The sequence below is a fragment of the Syngnathus typhle genome, linkage group LG3, assembly GCF_033458585.1.
Source record: "Syngnathus typhle isolate RoL2023-S1 ecotype Sweden linkage group LG3, RoL_Styp_1.0, whole genome shotgun sequence".
Classification (NCBI taxonomy): domain Eukaryota; kingdom Metazoa; phylum Chordata; class Actinopteri; order Syngnathiformes; family Syngnathidae; genus Syngnathus; species Syngnathus typhle.
In genome coordinates this window covers 22,485,419-22,504,272 of record NC_083740.1, presented here as the reverse complement: position 1 = coordinate 22,504,272, position 18,854 = coordinate 22,485,419, and the positions used below count along the sequence as shown (strand labels likewise).

The 18,854-nt window shown below is 48.9% G+C and overlaps 1 protein-coding gene across 2 annotated transcripts in view; it reads right to left on the bottom strand.

The window, feature by feature from the left end:
* Window positions 1–10,404: 10,404 nt before the first annotated feature.
* The window catches only part of LOC133151412 (H/ACA ribonucleoprotein complex non-core subunit NAF1-like), a 33,834-nt gene continuing 25,384 nt past the window's right edge, over window positions 10,405–18,854 (bottom strand). For both annotated transcript variants that reach the window (XM_061274409.1, XM_061274408.1), the window contains 2 exons: window positions 11,144–11,216; window positions 10,405–11,045 (listed from right to left, as the gene is read on the bottom strand). In XM_061274409.1, the coding sequence (XP_061130393.1) occupies window positions 10,612–11,045; window positions 11,144–11,216 (507 nt within the window). In that variant the 3' untranslated portion in view covers window positions 10,405–10,611. The remainder of the gene's footprint in view (window positions 11,046–11,143; window positions 11,217–18,854) is intronic.

Below are 18,854 nucleotides of genomic sequence, written 5' to 3'. Positions count from 1 at the left end.
CTCCACCTGCAGGTGTCTAAAATGACTTGCTTGACTCCTGTGTGGTTCTTGCAAAATAAGTTAGAGTGAGCACCACCCTAACATAGATCTTTATTGTCATTGTCACACATGTACAACGAAATTGAAAAAGTGCCAACCGATCAGTGCATGAAAATAAAATAAATAAATAGATTAAATAGAATAAAAAGATAAAAAAATACAAGCTAAAAACCCACAGAAGAACATACACAGACATAATCATTTTCTTTTAGCGGCATTCAATGTGACTACCGTTGTAGGGTAAAAACTGTTGGCGAATCTGCTAGTCCTTGACCTAATTGATCTGTAGCGTCTGCCTGATGGCAACAGTTCGAAAAAGGAGTGGCCAGGGTGGGAATTGTCCTTCAGAATGTTCTGTTTTTTTCTTTGAGACAGCGGGTTCTGTTTAGGTCTTCCAGTGTGGGGAGAGGGCAGCCAATGATCTTCTGTGCTGTGTTGATGACCCCTTGGAGCTTGAAATGCAATGCACGACTCGTTCATGAACGGGAAGTTACGTCACTGACTCGTAAAGTCCCTCCTCCATCTAACGCTCGCTGGCGCTGCTGATTGGTCTGCACGAGTGAGTGACAGACAGCATTGCTGCTAAAACCATTTACAGCCGACACACGTTATGCCGAAATTGATGTTTTAATTTTGTATTTGTTGGCTTGTAGTTGATGGTTTTATTATACCGAATGTGTTTATTTGAATAAAAGGTTGAAAAAAAAACCCCGTTATGCCGACATTTGTAAATTTTGGGGACACCAACTCATATAACAACGTAAAACACTTACATATTGTCATATAAAGCAGTTAACCAAATGTCTGATTTTTATGTTTTGGATGGCGAATATAAAAACAAGGAATAAAACACCAGACAAGTTATACCATAAATGCTTATAATAATAATAATAATAATAATAATAATAAAAGTACATTTCAAACCAGCAATCTAATGTGGAACTGTAGTCGATATATTGGATAACAACATTTAGGCATATACATAGTATATGCATACACGTTATTTAAAACCTACTATAAGTAAATCATAAATCTACATTTTGGCTTCCATAGTTCACGCCAGGAGACGCAACATATTCACTCACTGATCCGTTGATGCACAAGAATGCATTTCACTCATTAACTCGTTCGCGAACGGGAAAGCAAGGATTCGTTCCGCCACTGATCCGTTCTCACGGTGAACTGGAAATGCGAATCACTCTGAGTGATTCACTCAGTGTGTGATTCACTCAGTGAGTGGTTTACTCACTGAGTGATTCGTTCACTCACAGATTCGTTCGTTGGTGAACGGGAAATGCAATTCACGACTCGTTCGTGAACGGGAAGTTACGTCACTGACTCGTAAAGTCCCTCCTCCATCTAACGCTCGCTGGCGCTGCCGATTGGCTGATTTTCTTCTTCGTTTTGTTTTACGGCGAGGTAGCACCAGCTTCAATGGGCATTACTGACATCTACTGGTTGAAGTTATATATGAAAGGAAAAAAAGAACGAATCACTTTAGGAAGTGATTCGTTCACTTGTTCACTGAAAAGATTCGTTCTTTTTGAATGAATCATTCACTCACGAGCCAACATTTACCGTTTTTTTCCATGTATAATGCGCCCCCATGTATAATACGCACCCTAAAAATGGCATGTTGATGCTGGAAAAACGCCTGTACCCATGTATAATACGCACCCAAATTTTGACTCCTACTTAAGTCCGTAAACGTAAAATTATTTCAGAAAAAAGATCTTTGGGATCAACCGGATGTTATTCTGCCGGTCAGTATCACTGCGCATGCGCTAGCAAACTCGATAGCGAAGAAATGTTTCGGATTTGTGTAGGGTACATTGTGAGAGCAAACAAGCAGATGATCGAGCAAGCGTCTGATACGAGAGCATTGTGTTCATATGGAGTGTGTTTGACGTGAACAGCAGAGAAGAAAGCGCATCTGTAATGGCGGCCTCCGTATCATACCCGGATTTAAAAAAAAAAATTATATATATATATTTTTATATATATATATATATATATATATATATATATATATATATATATATATATATATATATATATATATATATATATATATATATATATATATATATATATATATATATATATATATATATATATATATATATATATATATATATATATTTTTGTACCCATGTATAATGCGCCCAGATTTTAGGACAATAAATTAGTTAAATTTTGCGCATTATACATGGGAAAAAACGGTAATAATTAAATAAAAATTTAGATAATATTTGTAAAGTCCTGCTGTACTTTCCAAAACTTAAGTGGACATCAGTGTGCAGGGAGCTTAATTTTGTCCGATCGCCAAATGCGCAACCGTTGCGCGCCGCCCACCGCGCAACTGCACCGCGCTGGTCGCATTATTGTGCATTAATGAAGTGACCCACTCGAAATACATCGTCACTCGGGCTAACTGGAAGCCTTGGCTGACTGGACCTGTCCTCAGGCTGCTGAGGGCAAGGGACAAAGCCTTCAGAGCGGGTGATGAGGCTGGCTTGAGGGCAGCGAGGGCAGACCTGTCCTGGGGCATCAAGGAGGCGAAAAGGGCGTTCTCTTGCAGGATTACCGCCCATTTCAAGGACAGCAAGGACGCACGGAGGCTTTGGCAGGGCATTCAGACCATTACGGACTACAAGCTCGCGCCGCAGAGCTGTGAGGGCGACATCAGTCTGCTCAACAATCTCAATCGCTTCTTAGCTCGCTTCGACGCTCAGAACAGCACTTGCCCGCTGAAGGCCCCTCCTCCTCCACAAGAGCAGCCCCTGTGCCTCTCTGCTGATAGCGTGAGGAGGGCGCTTGCCGCTATCAACACTCGTAAAGCAGGGAAGCTGATGGATGTCTTCACAGACATCTTCAACATTTCCCTGCAGCAAGCCGTCGTCCCTTCGTGTTTCAAGGCTGCCAACATCGTACCTGTGCCGAAGAAACCTGCCCCGTCCTGCTTCAATGACTACCGCCCCGTGGCACTGACGCCCATCAACATGAAGTGCTTTGAGCGGCTTGTCATGGAGCACATCAGATCCATTCTCCCCCCCCCCCCACCATAGACCCCTTCCAATTTGCATACCGAGCCGAACGGTCCTCTGAGGATGCCATCTGCTCTGCCCTCCACTCGGCCCTCACCCACCTGGAGAGTAGGGACTCGTATGTGAGATTGCTGTTTTTGGACTTCAGTTTTGCCTTCAACACCATTGTGCCACAGCGACTCATCTGCAAACTTGCCAAGCTGGGCCTCAGTTCCTACCTCTGCAACTGGCTACTAGACTTCCTCAGTCAGAGACCTCAGGTGGTACGTGTTGGCGACAAGATCTCCGTCAACATCACGCTGAGAACGGGGGCCCCCCCAAGGCTGCGTGCTCAATCCGCTGCTCTTCACCCTGCTGACGAATAACTGCGCTGCGAGCTACAGCACCAATCGCATGGTGAAATTTGCTGACAACACGACTCTGGTGGGTCTCATCGCCAAGGGCGATGAGACTCAGTACAGGTTGGAGGTTGACCTTCTGACCACGTGGTACAAGGACAACCTCCTGCTGAATGTCAACAAGACCAAGGAGATTGTTGTTGACTTCCGGAAGGGTCACACCCAACACCTGCCGCTGACCATCGACGGTGCTGTGGTGGAGCGAGTGAGCAGCACCAGGTTTCTGGGGGTGCACATCAGTGAGGATCTCTCCTGGTCCACCAACACCGCATTACTGGCAAAGAAAGCCCAGCGCCGCCTGTACTTCTTGCGGAAACTCAGGCGAGTGTATGCTCCTCCGGCCGTCATGACTACATTTTACCGTGGCACCATTGAGAGCGTCCTCTCTAGTTGTATTGCTGTTTGGGGTGGTAGCTGCACTGACTACAACATGAAGGCCCTCCAGCGCACAGTGAACACGGCTGGTAAGATTATTGGTGCTTCTCTCCCATCCTTGAAAGACATTTACACCTCCCATCTCACCCGCAAGGCGACCACGATTGTGAGTTATGTGAGTCACCCCGCTCACTCTTTGTTCGATCTTCTGCCCTCTGGGAAGAGGTACAGGAGCCTGCGCTCCCGCACCACCAGACTCACCAACAGCTTCATACTCCAGGCTGTTAGGGTCCTGAACTCTCTCCCCCCTTCTGCGTAGCGTCCTGTACTTTTGCGCTATATTCTGACTGTCTGCTGGATGCACACTTGCTCCGTTTTGCTCCTCTTATTTATTGTGTTATTTGTTTATTTATTATTTATTCATCACTCTTATTATTCATTGTTTGTGCCTTCTTGTTTTTATTTTGTGTTGTTTGCCTGTATGTAGGTCATGTACTTTGTCTTGTCACCGTGGGATAGTGGAAACGTAATTTCGATTTTTTTGTGTGTCTTGGCATGTGAAGAGATTCACAATAAAGCAGACTTTGACTTTCGGAGCGTCTTTGTGTTTTAGGATGGCTTTACTGCTCCCACTTGCTTCCTTTGGAGGCATGATTAGAGTTGATGCAATCCTCAGAGTAACGAGAATGTAATAACGAACGAAGTCAGTTGGCATGCGGGTCCTCTCGGCTGATCCCGCGAGGTTCGACAACCGAATTTCGTCCGACGTCCGAAGCAAAAAAAAAAAAAAAAAAAATCGCAATTTTTTTTTCGAATACCCATTTGTTCGAGAACCGGGACGTTCGAAAACCGAGGCCCCACTGTATTTTGAAGGGTTACTGTGAAGGTGAACCTGCTGCGGTCTGTGGGATGTGATGTGGCCGCTTCAGGTGGCTCGGACTCGAACCGGGCAAAGAAGGTATTGAGGACCTCTGCCAGTGAGGCGTCCCCTTCAGCAGCTCCGATGGTGGTTCTGTAGTTGGTGAGATGCTGGACTCCCTGCCACACCTGCTTGCTGTTGTTGCTGTCCAGGTGATCCTCAATCCTCTTTTTGTAGGCAAGCTGGGCCTCTCTGATGCCTCTCCTCAGGTTGGCTCTGGCTGTGCTGTCGAGAGCCCCGTCCTCAGACCTGAGGGACAGAGCGATGTCCCTCTCCTCCAGCAGCCGAAGGACCTCCCGGGTCATCCAGGGCTTCTGGTTGGGGTATATCCGTATAGGTTTGTCCACTGTGACAGTGTCTGTGCGGTGCTTGATATAACACAGAACACTGTCTGTGAACACGTTCAAGTCCCGGTGTTCGAAGATGTCTCAGTTAGTCCTGTCGAAGCAGTCCTGCAACTGCTGAGAGGCGTCAAAAAACAAACAATGCGTAGATCGGGAGAGCACTGAGCCGCTGCAACTGCGTGCGCCGCCATCTTGTCCGCCATCATTATACAATTTAAAACAATGGGGAGTGCTTTAAACTCACCCTTGGGTTTTAGAGGGTTTTTCTGCCAGGCACTTTAGGCTTTAATGGGTTAAGAAAGGTGGTGTAAAGGACAAACATTTAACTCATATTTACTGACTAAATCTTCAGGGAGCTATTTAATTACGTATTATGCTTAATGTAACTACATCGGAAAAAAGTACAATAGCCATAGGTCCTATGGCATAGGAGAACCTAATAATTACTGACCCTGTTTTAAATTGATCACTTATTGGTTGTTGGATTAATAACGGATTAATAAGGCTGATGCCAACTACCAGTAAATGCCAAATATGGGTCCATGTATTGATTGATTGAACTTTATTTATCCCACTGCGGGGAAACTTTCTTATTTTCTATATAGAGGGATGCGGCATGGTTGTGCACTGGTTAGCACGTCCTACTCCGAGTTCAGAAGCGCAGGGTGCGATTACGGTTTCCGATGCCTGTACGGGTTTCCTCCGGACGCTTCGGTTTTCTCCACCATTCCAAAAACATGCGTGGTAAACCAAAAAAACACTCCACATTGTCGGTAGATGTGATTGTCTGTGTTGCTCTAAAGCAGTGCTTCTCAATTATTTCCTGTGACGCCCCCCCTAGGAAGAAGAAAACATTTTGCGCCCCCCCCATGTTATTAACATTAAAGGAAAAACAAAAAATAAATAAAAAAGAAAGATCAACTTACAATAAAGAATAACTTCATTAATAACAGTGTTTTTTAGTCTGTAACAGAACAGATTCAAAGTGCTGCTGTAGAGCAAATACTCTTCCAGTGATACCGCCACCCCCACCTACTGCAGTGGATGTTTAATTACCCTTTAATCTAATACAGCCAAAAGAAAAATGTAATAAAAAAATGACCATTATATCACCTTGAAACGTTGATATTTCAAGGTCTCCTGGTTTAGTTCTCAGCTCTTAGAGAGAACCCACCGTGTCCATGGCAACATGATTTCTGAGCTAAATAATGTTATATGTGGTATCCCACAGGGATCAGTACTTGGACCTCTAGTGTTCACTGTTATGCTGCCGCTAGGTGACATTGTACATAAAGTTTTGATTTTAGTTTTCTTTGTTGTGTGGACGATACAGCAACTGGTTCTGGGTGTCCCCCACCTCATGCCTGAAGACTGCTGGCTCCAGCACGCCCGCGACCCCCGTGGGGACAAGTGGTATAGAAAATGGATGGATGAACGGATGGATATGGACGATACCCTATTATCGTATATATGCCATTGGAAATGACAAATTCATGGGATTACTATAATCTTGAGGCATGTTTTGAGATTAAACAATGGATGTCCCTCAATTTCTTTATTCTTAACTTCTTAAAAAATGTACTATTACCCAAAGTGATTATGTAATGAATGTTACATTCAGCCAAACTCTCTACCTTGAGAAACACAAACACATTACTAGAGCTGGGTATTTTCACCTCCGCAATATCGCTAAACCTCGTCCCATTCTTTCAACATCCATCCATCCATCTTCTTCCGCTTATCCGGGGTCGGGTCGCGGGGGCAGCAGCTTCAGGTGGGACTCCCAGACTTCTCTCTCCCCAGCCACTTCATCTAGCTCATCCCGGGGGATCCCAAGACGTTCCCGGGCTAGCTGAGAGACAGTCTCTCCAGCGCGTCCTGGGTCGTCCCCGGGGTCTCCTACCGGTGGGACATGCCCGGAACACCTCCCCAGGGAGGCGTCCAGCAGGCATCCTGATGAGATGCCTGAGCCACCTCATCTGGCTCCTCTCAACATGGAGGAGTAGCAACTCTACTCAGAGTCTCTCCCAGATGACCGAACTTCTCACCCTATCTCTAAGGGAGAGCCTGGACATCCTGCGGAGAAAACTCATTTCGGCCGCTTGTATCCGGGATCTCGTTCTTTCGGTCACGACCCATAGCTCGTGACCATAGGTGAGGGTAGGAGCGTAAATCGACCGGTAAATTGGCTCAGCTCTCTCTTTACCACGACAGACCGGTACAGAGTCCGCATTACTGCCGACGCTGCACCGATCCGCCTGTCGATCTCGCGCTCCATCCTCCCCTCACTCGTGAACAAGACCCCAAGATACTTAAACTCCTCCACTTGGGGCAGGATCTCATCCCCAATCTGGAGAGGGCATTCCACCCTTTTCCGATCGAGGACCATGGACTCGGATTTGGAGGTGCTGACCCTCATCCCAACTGCTACACACTCGGCTGCGAACCGCTCCAGTGAGAGCTGGAGATCATGGCCTGAAGAAGCCAACAGCACCACGTCGTCTGCAAAAAGCAGAGACGCGATGCTGAGGTCCCCAAACCGGACACCCTCAACGCCTCGGCTGCACCTAGAAATTCTGTCCATAAAAATTATAAACAGAATCGGTGACAAAGGGCAGCCTTGGCGGAGTCCAACCCTCACTGGGAACGAATCCGACTTACTGCCGGAAATGCGGACCAAACTCTGGCATCGGTGATAAAGGGACCGAACCGCCCTTATCAGTTGGCTCGGTACCCCGTACTCCCGAAGCACCCCCCACGAGGGACACGGTCGAACGCCTTCTCCAAGTCCACAAAACACATGTGGACTGGTTGGGCAAACTCCCATGCACCCTCGAGGATCCTGCTGAGGGTGAAGAGCTGGTTCACTGTTCCACGGCCAGGACGAAAGCCACACTGTTCCTCCTGAATCCGAGGTTCGACCTCCCGACGGACCCTCCTCTCCAGCACCCCTGAATAGACCTTACCAGGGAGGCTAAGGAGTGTAATTCCCCTGTAATTGGAACACACCCTCGGGTCCCCCTTCTTAAAGAGGGGAACCACCACCCCAGTCTGCCAATCCAGAGGCACTGTCCCCGATGTCCACGCGATGCTGTAGAGACGTGTCAGCCATGACAGCCCCACAACATCCAGAGCCTATAAGAAATCCGGGCGGATCTCATCCACCCCCGGGGCCTTGCCACCGAGGAGTTTTTTAACTACCTCTGTGACTTCAACCCCAGAGATTGGAGGGATCGCCTCAGAGTCCCCTGGCCCTGCCTCCACAATGGAAGGTGTGTCGGTGGAATTGAGGAGGCACACGACATCCCGAGTCGAGGTCAGCAGCACGCCATCTCCACTGTAAACAGTGTTGACGTTGCACTGCTTCCCCCTCCTGAGACGCCGGATGGTGGACCAGAATTTCCTCAAAGCCGTCCGGAACTCATTCTCCATGGCCTTGCCAAACTCCTCCCACGCCCGGGTTTTTGCCTCAGAAACTGCCGAAGCCGCGTTTCGCTTGGCCATCCGGTACCTGTCAGCTGCCTCGGGAGTCCCGCAGGCCAAAACGGCCCGATAGGACTCCTTCTTCAGCTTGACGGCATCCCTTACCGCCGGTGTCCATCAGCGGGTTCGGGGATTGCCGCCACGACAGGCACCAATGACCTTACGGCCACAGCTCCGGTTGGCCGCCTCAACAATGGAGGGGCGGAACAAGGTCCACTCTGACTCAATGTCCCCCGCCTCCCCCGGGACGTGGGAAAAGTTTTGCCGGAGGTGGGAGTTGAAGCTCTTCCTGACAGGGGATTCCGCCAGACGTTCTCAGCAGACCCTCACAGAACGTTTGGGTCTGCCAGGTCGGACCGGCATCTTCCCTCACCATCGGAGCCAACCCACCACCAGGTGGTGATCAGTTGACAGCTCCGCCCCTCTCTTCGCCCGAGTGTCCAAAACATGCGGCCGCAAATCCAATGACACGACTACAAAGTCGATCATCGAACTGCGGCCTAGGGTGTCCTGGTGCCAAGTGCACACATGGACACCCTTATGTTTGAACATGGTGTTCATTATAGAAAATCCGTGTCGAGCACAGAAGTCCAATAATAGAACACCGCTCGGGTTCAGATCGGGGGGGCCGTTCCTCCCAATCACGCTCTTCCAGGTCTCACTGTCATTGCCCACGTGAGCATTGAAGTCACCCAGTAGAACGATGGAGTCCCCAGAAGGAGCGCTCTCCAGCACCTCCTCCAGGGACTCCAAAGACGGTGGGTACTCTGAACTGCCGTTTGGTGCATAGACACAAACAACAGTCAGGACCCGTCCCCCCACCCGAAGGCGGAGGGAGGCTACCCTCTCGTTCACCGGGGTGAACCCCAATGTGCAGGCGCCCAGCCGGGGGGCAATAAGTATACCCACACCTGCTCGACGCCTCTCACCGTGGGCAACTCTTTTTTCAACATGCAACACAGAAATTATTATACATGCATTTGTTACGTCACGCCTCAATTATTTCAATGTATTATCTGGTCTTCCTATGTCTAGTACTGAAAGTCTACAGTCAATTCAAAATGCTGCAGCGAGACTGCCCACAAGGAAGAGTAAGCTCGATCATATAACCCCAATACGAGCCAACTTGCATTGAATCCTGGTCCACTTGAGATGTAATTTCAACGTTCTGCTACTAACCTATAAAATATTACATAGGTTAGCGCCTTCCTATCTCGTCGACCAAATTCTACCATATGTTCCCTCTTGAAACTTAATTCACAAACCGCAGGTCTTAGAGTTTAGTGACCCCCCAAGAGCCAAAAAAGAAGTCTGCAGGGTCGAGAGCATTCTCTCTTTGGGCTCCAGAGATCTGGAATGCCTCACCAACAGATATCAGAGCTGCTACCTCAGTAATAGCATTCAAGACATGATTAGACACATTTCTATGCTATTGCCTTTGATTAAGCCACACTGGCCGATTTGGCTGCAGTTTGTACTCTTCTGCCCCCTCCTCTACAGCTTGGGGAAGGGGCTCGGTGACACAGAAACTGGACGTTGGATTGTGTTCATTATATCTTCAGTACTAATAGCTTCCGAGGCGGAAGTTGCAGCCGAAACTGTCGAAAAATGTTTTAAGGTAAGACCTACATATTTTGTCTGAACAAAAGAAAACAAAAGGCTGAAACTGGAGGTTGTTTGTCTAGATTCTAAATCAACTAACCATGAAAAATACTGGGTTGGACCATTTCTAACCTCTTCTCACTGTTGTGATGTTGAACAAATACTAAAGGACAAAGAAAAAGAGTAAAATAGACAAATGTCATTTATATCTTTTATTGACCACAAAAAATTACTTTGTCCATTAAACATTTAAAATTAATCAAATGGTTACAAGGTCATTAGAATTTTGTTCTGAAAATTGATATGCCAGATATTATAATTAGCATAAAAAATCCATATTGATCAGACTCTTCTTTAGATGCACACACTTCAGACTTTATACAGTTAGTCCAATGTGTTGAATTTTATTGTGGTGGTGGTGGTGGTGGTGGTGGTGGTGGTGGTGGTGGAGGATAGAAATTTGAAAAAGGGACAGAATTTGGTGGACAGAGTAGAGAGGTGTATGATGGACTAAAGAATGATGGAGGAGGGAAGCGAGGGAAGTTGATTGAGGGAGGAGGATAGGGTAGATCAAGGCAGGGAGGAGCATGGTACTCGCCGGTAGAGGTGTATGATGGACTAAAGAAAGAAGGAGGAGGGAATGTGACTGAGGGAGGAGGATAGGGTAGATCAAGGCAGGGAGGAGCATGGTACTCGCGGGTAACATCTGTGTGCAGGGGTGGCTGACGAGAATGACGAAAAGGATGGTGGGGGTTGTTTCCATTAAGACGCCTGAATGGAGCGTCTGAATGTCTTGGTGTTACACGGTGCGGCTGCAGAGTCTTCACCATAAGAATTTCTATGAGGGGACAAAATGTCAAGAATAAAGCCATGACAGAAACGCTTAACCTTCTTCTAAAGTAAGACGACATTTTTTTTTCCATTATCTTATTTTACCTGTGTTGTGCTTTGTGTTTTTCACTCTCCTCTTGGCTTGCTGCTCCTTCTCATCATCACTGTAGTCTAAAGCCTGGAGAGTAAAACAATAATTTGCTGTAAGACAAACCATCAAGTGGAAAATGGAAGAAAAATCACTTCCGTTGCATGCTTGAGATATGGATTACTGTAATCACAAAAAGGCCTTGTTGCTCATAAAGAACAGAGTGGTACGACCAAAATCTGTTCAGAAATGCTGGTTGAACTTTGAGTTTAGTCAATTTGAAAAGAGGCTGAAATTCACCAAATCAGTCATATGGGTGCCTTCTTTACAAAAAGGTGCCTGTTAAGTTATTTTTATGAAATTTTATTAGCGACATCAACACCATATCTTATTTATGGCGCCGCGAATGGCAGCCACGGTGAGTCGCTCTCCGTTTCTTTGTCTTATTTTGTGTGTTTTCTGTGTCCTCTGCTGCCCATCCCGGATCACTTTTACCAGAGAAGCGCTGTTAAACATCGGACAGTCTTTTTCTGGTATTTTCTCTCCTGTTCTCTCTGATTCAGACTGTTTGTCGGAGATTCTAGCCGGAGCGGCGGTGCTATACAAGCTAGCGCGACGGCGGCGGCGCGGAAAACGAGTGGGTAAAGCTGAGGCAGAGAGGGTTCCGTTCTGCCCTACCGTCAATTCATCTAGCGAATGTCCGCTCCCTGGCGAACAAGATGGACGAACTGCTGCTCCTCACTTCAAGGAACACGGACTTCAGCAGATCTGCCGGACTGTGCTTTGTTGAAACGTGGCTCAGCGAACGCACCCCCCACCACGCCGTGGAGGTAGCAGGGTTGCGGCTAACGCGTGCAGATTGCAGCGCGGAGCTCTCCGGAAAATCAAAGGGAGGTGGTCTCTGTTTCTACATTAACGAACGTTGGTGTATTGATGTCACAGTGTTGAAAGAGTTTTGCAGCCCTCTCCTAGAAACACTTTTCATAAACTGCCGGCCGTTCTATTCACCACGGGAGTTCTCCTCGATCGTCATGGTGTTTACATTCCACCACACGCACGTGCAAGTGAAGCCAAGCAGATGCTGGCTGACCAGGTAACAGACATGGAGAAACTTCTACCAAATTCGCTAATCATTGTTCTGGGTGATCTTAACAGGGGGAACTTCGCACACGAACTCCCCAGATACAGACAGCACGTAACGCGTCCCACCAGAGGGGCACAAACTCTGGACCACTGCTACACCGTGATTAAGGATGAATATCACTCTGCGGCTCGTGCAGCTTTAGGACTCTCGGACCACTGTCTAGTTCATCTGATCACGGCCTACAGGCAGAAACTAAAAACTTCTAAGCCTGTGGTGAGGACTGTGAGGAAGTGGACAGTGGAGGCAAGGCAAGACCTCCAAGCCTGCTTTGACTGCACCGATTGGGGAGTTCTCGAAGCTGCAACTTCGGACTTGCATGAACTCACTGACACCGTCACATCATACATCAGGTTTTGTGAGGATCTCTGTGTGCAGACTAAGACCTTCTGCACGTACAACAACGACAAACCTTGGTTTACACCGAACCTCAGGAGGCTGCGCAAAGTCAAGTAGGAGGCCTACAGGAGCGGCGACCACGACCTGTTCAAGCAGACCAGAAACACACTGAACCGAGAGGTCAGGAAAGCCAGGAGGTGTTACGGGGAGAACCTGAAGAGACATTTCTCTGCCAATCCTGATCCCTCAACAGTGTGGAAAGGTCTGCAGGGCATCACGGGCTTCAAGAAACGAACCACCCGTCCTGTGGAGAGCCCAAGGCTTGCCAACCAGCTAAACAGGTTCTACTGCAGGTTTGATCGGTCGTCCCACACAACGGGACTTCCTGCAGCACAATCTACATACTCACCTCTCCCCACAACTGCTCTGTCTACACCTCTATCATCGTTGTCACCAACTCTCTCTCTTGCAGAGGCCGCGCCCGCACTCCAGATCCGCGAGGAGGAAGTGCGCCAGATGTTCCGGAGACAAAAGACCAGGAAGGCACCGGGCCCAGACGGCGTGTCACCTTCCTGCTTGAAAGTCTGCCCTGAGCAACTGGCGCCCACCTTTGCACGGATCTTCAACCATTCTCTGGAGCTGTGTGAGGTGCCCTCGTGCTTCAAGAGCTCCACCATCGTTCCATTGGCCAAGAAGCCCGCCATCGCAGGTTTGAATGACTATAGACCTGTCGCACTGACATCTGTGGTCATGAAATCTTTTGAGAGGTTAGTGCTGAACCACCTGAAGGATGTCACGGGCCCCCTGCTTGACCCCCTCTAGTTTGCCTACCGGGATCATGCGGTCAACATGGGACTGCACTACATCCTGCACCACCTGGACACCCCAGGAACGTACGCCAGGATCTTGTTCGTGGACTTCAGCTCGGCGTTCAACACCATCGCTCCTGACATCCTCCAACAGAAGTTCATCCAGCTTGCGGTGCCTGTCTCCCCCTGTCAGTGGATCACCAGCTTCCTGACCAACAGGAGACAGCGTGTGAGGCTGGGGGGCATCACATCTGACACCCGGACCACCAATACTGGAGCCCCTCAGGGGTGCGTTCTCTCCCCACTGCTCTTCTCTCTCTACACCAACGATTTCTCCTCAGGTGACTCTCCTGTGAAGCTCCTGAAGTATGCTGACGACACCACTCTCATCGGACTGATCCAGGACGATGATGAGACTGCGTACAGACAGTAGGTTGAGCAGCTGGTCCACTGGTGCAGCCAAAACCACCTGGAGCTGAACCCGCTCAAGACCGTGGAGATGACAGTGGACTTCAGGCGAGACCCTTCACCACCTTTACCCCTCACTATCCGCAGTAATACTATTCTCTCCACGGAGACCTTCAAGTTCCTGGGAACCACAATCTCTCGGGACCTGAAATGGACCGGCCACATAGACTCTGTCCGGAAGAAGGCCCAGCGGAGGCTGTACTTCCTGAGACAGCTCAAGAAGTTCAACCTGCCGCAAGAGCTTCTGAAGACCTTCTACACTGCCATCATCCAGTCTGTCCTCTGCACCTCCATCACTGTCTGGTTTGGATCGGCCTCCAAACAAGACAAGCACAGACTGCAAAGGACAATCAGGACTGCAGAAAAGATCATTGGAATCAACCTCCCATCTATCTAAGACTTGTACCTCTCCAGGACCAGGAAACGTGCAAGGAACATCTCTACAGACCCTTCTCACCCAGGTTGCAGTCTGTTTGAACTACTCCCCTCCGGACGGCGTTATAGAGCTCGGTATGCCAAAACCAGCAAACACAGACAGCTTCTTCCCCCAGGCTGTTGCTCTGATGAACTCACACCACTCTTAGAGTCTCAGAGTCATTACTGTGCAATAACATCCTGCTCTCCACACCTTTTTTGAATTTGTCTACACTGTTTGTACTTTGTGTCCTCTCTGCATCCATTGCAGCCTGGTCATCCTGGATAAGGGACCTTCCCATCTGTGGTCTCTTCTCAAGGTTTCTCAGTTCCCCTAGCTGGAGTTTTGAGTTCTTCCTTGCCCTCTTGGGAGTTTAAGATCAGGGAATGTTTGAGAATATTTGCCATTTTTCACATGTCAAAGTCAAAGTCAAAGTCAGCTTTATTGTCAATCTCTCCACATGTCACAACACACAAAGAGACCGAAATTACGTTTTTCTCTATCCCACGGTGACGAGACACATAACACGATAGACATACAAGTACGCGACACAATATAAAAACAAGAAGGCAAAAATTCAAACAATCAATAGTAAGAGTGATGAATAAGTAATAAATAAACAGATAACACAATAAATAAGAGGAGCAAAACGGAGCCAGCAAGCATAGCGCAAAAGTAAAAAACATCATAAACAAAAAGGCACAAACAATAAATAATAAGAGTAATAATAAATAATAAGAGCCAGTGTGCATACAGACAGTTCAGACAGTAAAAGTACAGGACGCTACGCAGAACGGGGGAGCGAGTTCAGGATCCTAACAGCCTGGAGTATGAAGCTGTTTGAGAGTCTGGTGGTGCGGGAGCGCAGGCTTCTGTACTTCTTCCCAGAGGGCAGAAGCTCGAACAAAGAGTGAGCGGGGTGACTCGCATCACTCACAATCGTAGTCGCCTTGCGGGTGAGATGGGAGGTGTAAATGTCCTTCAAGGAGGGGAGCGAAGCACCAGCAATCTTACCAGCAGTCCTCACTATGCGCTGCAGGGCCTTCAAGTTGTAGTCAGTGCAGCCGCCACCCCAAACAGCAATACAGCTGGAGAGGACGCTCTCAATGGTGCCGCGGTAAAATGCAGTCATGACGGCCGGAGGAGCGCTCGCTCGCCTGAGTTTCCGCAGGAAGTACAGGCGGCGCTGGGCTTTCTTTGCCAGTGATGCGGTGTTGGTGGACCAGGAGAGATCCTCACTGATGTGCACCCACAGGAACTTGGCGCTGCTCACTCTCTCCACCACAGCACCGTCGATGGTCAGCGGCAGGTGTTGGGTGTGACCCTTCCGGAAGTCCACAACAATCTCCTTGGTCTTGTCGACGTTCAGCAGGAGGTTGTTGTCCCTGCACCACGTGGTCAGAAGGTCAACCTCCAACCTGTATTGAGTCCCGTCTCCCTTGGTGATGAGACCCACCAGAGTCGTGTCGTCAGCAAACTTCACTTTGCGGTTGTCGCTGTAGGTTGCAGTGCAGTCATGCGTCAGGAGGGTGAAGAGCAGCGGACTGAGCACGCAGCCTTGGGGGGCCCCCGTGCTCAGCGTGATGCTGGCGGAGATTTTGTCGCCAACACGTACTACCTGTGGCCTCTGACAGAGGAAGTCCAGTAGCCAGTTGCAGAGTTAGGTACTGAGGCCCAGCGCGTCAAGTTTGCTGATGAGGCGTTGTGGCACAATGGTGTTGAAGGCAGAACTGAAGTCCACAAACAGCAATCTCACATACGAGTCCCTCCTCTCCAGATGGGTGAGGGCCGAGTGGAGGGCAGAGCAGATGGCATCCTCAGAAGACCGCTTGGCTCGGTACGCAAACTGGAAGGGGTCAATGGTGGGGGGGAGAACGGATCGGATGTGCTCCATGACAAGCCGCTCAAAGCACTTCATGATGATGGGCGTAAGTGCCACGGGGCGGTAGTCATTGAAGCAGGACGGAGCGGGTTTCTTCGGCACAGGTACGATGGTGGCAGCTTTGAAACACGACGGGACGATGGCCTGCTGCAGGGAATTGTTAAAGATGTCCGTGAAGACATCCGTCAGCTCACCAGCGCAGTCCTTCAGCGCCCGACCCGGGATGTTGTCAGGGCCCGCCGCCTTACGGATGTTGATGGCGGCAAGCGCCCTCCTCACGCTGTCGGCGGAGAGGCACAGGGGCAGCTCGTGTGAAGGGGGAGTGGCCTTCAGCGGGCAAGTGCTGTTCTGAGCATCGAACCGAGCAAAGAAGCGGTTGAGGTCATTGAGCAGACGGACGTCGCCTTCACAGCTCTGCGGCGCGGGCTTGTAATCCGTGATGGTCTGAATGCCCTGCCAAAGGCTCCGTGCGTCCCTGCTGTCCTTGAAGTGGGCGGTAATTTTGCACGAGAACGCCCTCTTTGCTTCTTTGATGCCCCGGGACAGGTCGGCCCTCGCAGTCCTCAAGCCAGCCTCATCCCCTGCTCTAAAGGCTTTGTCCCTGGCCCTCAGCAGCCTGAAGACAGCCCCTGTCAGCCATGGCTTCCGGTTAGCCCGAGTGACGATGGATTTTGAGAGAGTCACATCATCAATGCACTTCCTGATGTAGCAGGAAACAGAGTCAGTATACTCCTCAATGTCTGTCCGATCGTCGCAAGTGGCAGCCCTCCTAAACATGTCCCAGCCAGTAGAGCCAAAGCAGTCACGCAGTGCATCAGAGGCACCCTCAGGCCACACCCGTACCTGCTTGCGAACCGGCCTGGACGCTCTCACCATTTGTCTGTACATATGCGGGCAAAAGCATAACAGTGATATGGTCAGAAAGTCCAAGATGGGGGAGGGGGGCGGCTTTGAAATCTCCTTTATGCGAAGAGTAGACCCGGTCCAGGAAGCTGTCGCCACGCGTAGGAAAATTAACATGCTGGTGAAGCCCCGGAAAAACAGACTTCAGGTTAGCATGATTAAAATCCCCAGCGAAGATGGTGAAACCGTCAGGGTGCGCTGTCTCTTGTTCACTGACAGCCTGGTACAGTTCACTAAGAGCCGCGATCCTGTCGCCTTCGATGTTGGAAGGCGGGATGTAAACCGCGACTAGCAGAATCGCGGTAAATTCCCTTGGCAGGTAAAAAGGACGGCACTTAATGATCACGAACTCCGCCAGTGGCGAGCAGTGCTTGCATACCACTACAGAGTCCCGGCACCATTCGTCACGGATGTAGACGCATATTCCACCTCCACGAGATTTCCCCCCTTGTACAATGGCCCGGTCCGCCCGATAGCACGCTAGCCGCTCCAGATGTACGGCAGAGTCCGGAATGTTGACAGTCAACCAAGTCTCAGTGAACACGAGCACACAGCAGTCCCGCACTGTCCGGTTTGTTGATTGCAGCAGGCGAATGTAATCCATTTTGTTGTCCAGCGATCGAACATTCGCCAGAAGAATGGAAGGCACGGCCGGGCGAGCAGGGTTGGCCGCCAGCCTGGCCCGGACGCCCCCGCGTTTGCCCCTCTTCAGCCTCCTCGCACACCGCTTTCGACGCTTCCCAACCGGGGGAGGAATAGCAGGCGAGCCCGGCGACGCTTCAGGACGTAGCAGTCCGAGCTCCTTTGATGTTCCCGCATCAAAGTCCAGAACTCGACAAAACTCGCTTGTCCTGAGTGTTGTTAGTCACCTAAATGTTGAACAGAGGCTGTGATTTACCGAAGTCAAATTCCTTGTCAAACATGGCGAATAAAAAACTCTTGAATCTTGATACAAGAAATACCCAACAGTTTTTTGTTATATACCGTAATTTCCGTAAAGTCGCACCAGCCATAAAATGCCCAAAAAAGCGAAAAAAAACCCCCATATATAAGTCGCTCCGGGGTATAAGTCGCATTTTGGGGGCCAATTTATTCGACAAAATCCAACACCAAGAACAATCATGAACGAGCAACAACAGGCTAAACCAGGGGTGGGCAAACTTTTTGACTCGCGGGCCGAACTGGGTTCTAAATTTGGACCGGAGGGCCGAACCAGGAGCAGATGGACGTAGTGTTTGTGTGAAGTAATATAAGCGACCTGTAAAAGTCATTGCATAAAAGATTTTGGCCTTCAGTAGGTAGTAAAGCATGGATATTCCAAACAAGTTTTTTGAAAACAAATGCATTTATTAACAGCATTTAAAAAAAAAAACCTCACTAAAAAACTGCTATCAGTGATTCTCATAAAATACGACACTGTTATTATGAATAACAGTCTCCATCACTTCAGTGCCTGCAGGTCAGATTAATGAAAGATGTTTATCTTATGAGATCACATCAAACGGCTAACATTCTGACCAAATATATCATCTTGAAGAATCGGTGAAAGCATACATCAAAATAAAGTAATCAAAACTGCAACACGGTGAGGGGTATCTGAAAAGTCAGAGCAGAGTTTTAATTCACAAACACCTGGTAACAGAGGTGAGGAAACGGGAAACACTTGCTTAAAGTAAGCCTTAAGAATTTTACAGGTCAGGATTAGTCTTAAACCAGCTCAGTGGCCTAGTGGTTAGAGTGCCCGCCCTGAGACTGGAAGGTTGTGGGTTCA